Source organism: Cystoisospora suis (assembly GCF_002600585.1).
Source record: "Cystoisospora suis strain Wien I chromosome Unknown contig_3383, whole genome shotgun sequence".
Taxonomy (NCBI): Eukaryota; Apicomplexa; class Conoidasida; order Eucoccidiorida; family Sarcocystidae; genus Cystoisospora; species Cystoisospora suis.
Window position 1 is genome coordinate 587 of NW_027156178.1, and position 2,330 is coordinate 2,916.

At 40.7% G+C, this 2,330-nt stretch overlaps 1 protein-coding gene across 1 annotated transcript in view; it reads right to left on the reverse strand.

Annotated features, from left to right (window-relative positions):
* The window catches only part of CSUI_006642 (ribosome-binding factor a), a gene marked incomplete at its 3' end in the record, with an annotated part of 2,648 nt that extends 325 nt beyond the window's left edge, over window positions 1-2,323 (reverse strand). Inside the window, exons 1-2 of the mRNA XM_068066796.1 lie at window positions 1,924-2,323; window positions 276-766 (exon numbers count right to left, since the gene is read on the reverse strand). Of these exons, the coding sequence (XP_067921228.1) occupies window positions 276-766; window positions 1,924-2,236 (804 nt within the window). The remainder of the gene's footprint in view (window positions 1-275; window positions 767-1,923) is intronic.
* Window positions 2,324-2,330: the final 7 nt, after the last annotated feature.

Consider the following 2,330-nt stretch of genomic DNA (forward strand, 5'->3'; position numbering starts at 1 on the left):
AAGAGAAGAAGAGAAAAGAAAGAAGAGAATTGTTCCTTCTGGAGAGGTCAATAGGGAGAAAAAGAGCAGAGAATTCAGTCACCTAACGGAGTGACTGACCGAGAAGAGAAAGCATAGCAACACAGGCCCTCTCTCTCTCTCTCTCTGTTCGAACGCGATACCTGGAGGATCTTATGCACGCCTATCTTTCTTCACTCTGAGGCAACTTGACGTACTTGAAGTTTCTAAAGGTCAGAGAAAAAGACAGAGACCACCTACCCATCTCTCTATCTTACCTTTTCATTTTCTCTAAGAAGAGCTCTTGCTTCTCTCTCTGGGTTAGCTAGGCCATACATGCGCATCCATCTCGATGTCCGATCTCGATACAGTCGATGGCTGTAAGCTTCACGGAGACTCTTTGCTTCTTCATGTGTCAAATCTTGATACAAGGGTTTCTTCTTTAGAGATTGATACTCTAAAGATGTTTCGCCAAACAATTCCTTTTCAAAAGAAGAAGAAGAAGGAGGGGAGAAGTTAAAATCTTCTTCATCTTCTTCTTTCTCCTTTCCTCTTCTAGGAGGAGCGCTCCCCCTACCGACAGAAATCGATGCTGACAATGATGAGGATGATAACGTCAATGCAGTAGGGAATCTAACTCGATTGCATGCCTTAGCTATCTCTGCAGCAGAGGGAGATTCGCTTCCTTGACTTGAAGAAGGAGAAAGCAGAGAGAAGGAAGAAGAGGAAGGACAGTTGGAATCTTCTTCTTCTTCTTCCTCTTCTTTCTCTTAGAATTGCGACCATGAGAAGAATGGCGCGAGTCGTTCAAAGATAAAGAGAGAGAAACGGCGAAGAGAGCCGAGATAAGATAGAAGAGATGACACAGAGAAAGAAAGAAAGATACAAACGTTAGAAAGAAGAAGCAGAAGAGGAAGAAGAAAGAAGTGCTATAGACTAACTTGTTCACAATGTGGTAGATAGATAGACAGAAAGACAGCACTTCCAACAGAAACAGTGGGAAGTGCTTTTTGAGAAGATCGCCATTCAAGAAAGACCTAGAGAATGAAAAGGAATGAAGACGGACGGGCCTGTGCTGTCTCTATGCATGTATGAAGGTGTATGTGAACAAAGAAATATGTCCAAGTCTTCTCTTGACGAAGAAAAAGGGAAAGTTGACAAGACGTTGATCTACTATATAGGCATGAACTGATGAGTCTAAAATGCTGCATTCTTATATTATGGGTGTATATACATATATACATATATAGCCAGATATATACATATATACATATATATCTAGATATATACATATATAGCCACATATATACATATATACATATATATCTAGATATATACATATATACACAGATATCTAGATATATACATATATACATATATAGCCAGATATAGACATATATACATATATATCTAGATATATACATATATATCTAGATAAATATGTATATCCATATGTATCTACATACGCTAGATACGAATAGATTCTCGAGTGAGGAGTGAAGGGACTTCTTAACAAGCCAAGAGAAGAAAGCAGATAGATCAAGATCGAGAGAGACGGCGATCTACGGACCCGCCTTGCATGCACTGAAGAGTGAAAGTTCCTTCGTGAAGAGACAAAAAAGCATACATGCTCATATTAAGATAGATCAATCGCCAAGTTAAACGGGCCTGAAGAAGCGACCATCCTCTCCTCCACTAGGTTCTTATCTTGGCTGAGAGAAGTAGATAGATAGACAGAGCGAGACAGGTAGACAACGCACTAGACATTAGTAGAGAGATAGAAAGATATATAGATACTCAACGAATAAATAGAACACTTGGGATGTGATGGAAAGACTTCCTCCAGGCCTTTCCTCTCTCCCGGTGGCAGTTGAGAAGAGAAAATGCTTTATCTCTGTATGTATGGATGCTTGGTCTTTCTCTTACCCCTCTCTTCAAAATATCTTCTCGAGAAGACATCTCTCTGTTTCATCCTCGTCCTTGTCCTGTCTTTTCGCCTTTCTTCTTTTTCTTGTTGAGCCACTCTCAAAATTCTCCTTCTTTCCTGAAGAGTCTCTTTTAAACCTTGCCGCTCCCCTTCTTCTTCTTCTCCCCCTAGCTGAAGAAGCTTCGATCCAGCTCGCTCCCTTCGCGGACTCCTGCGAAGAAAATCGAAGCTCCTCGAGAACTTCTCTTCACGGCTACTCCAAAAGGGAGAAGTAGAAGAAGAAGAAGAAGCAGAAGAAGAAGATACTATCATAGGGAGAGAAGAAGAAGAGGAAGAAGAAGAAGAGTGATCTTGGAGAAATGGAGAAGATGAGAGATTAGAAGGGCAAGAAGAAGAAGAAGGAGAA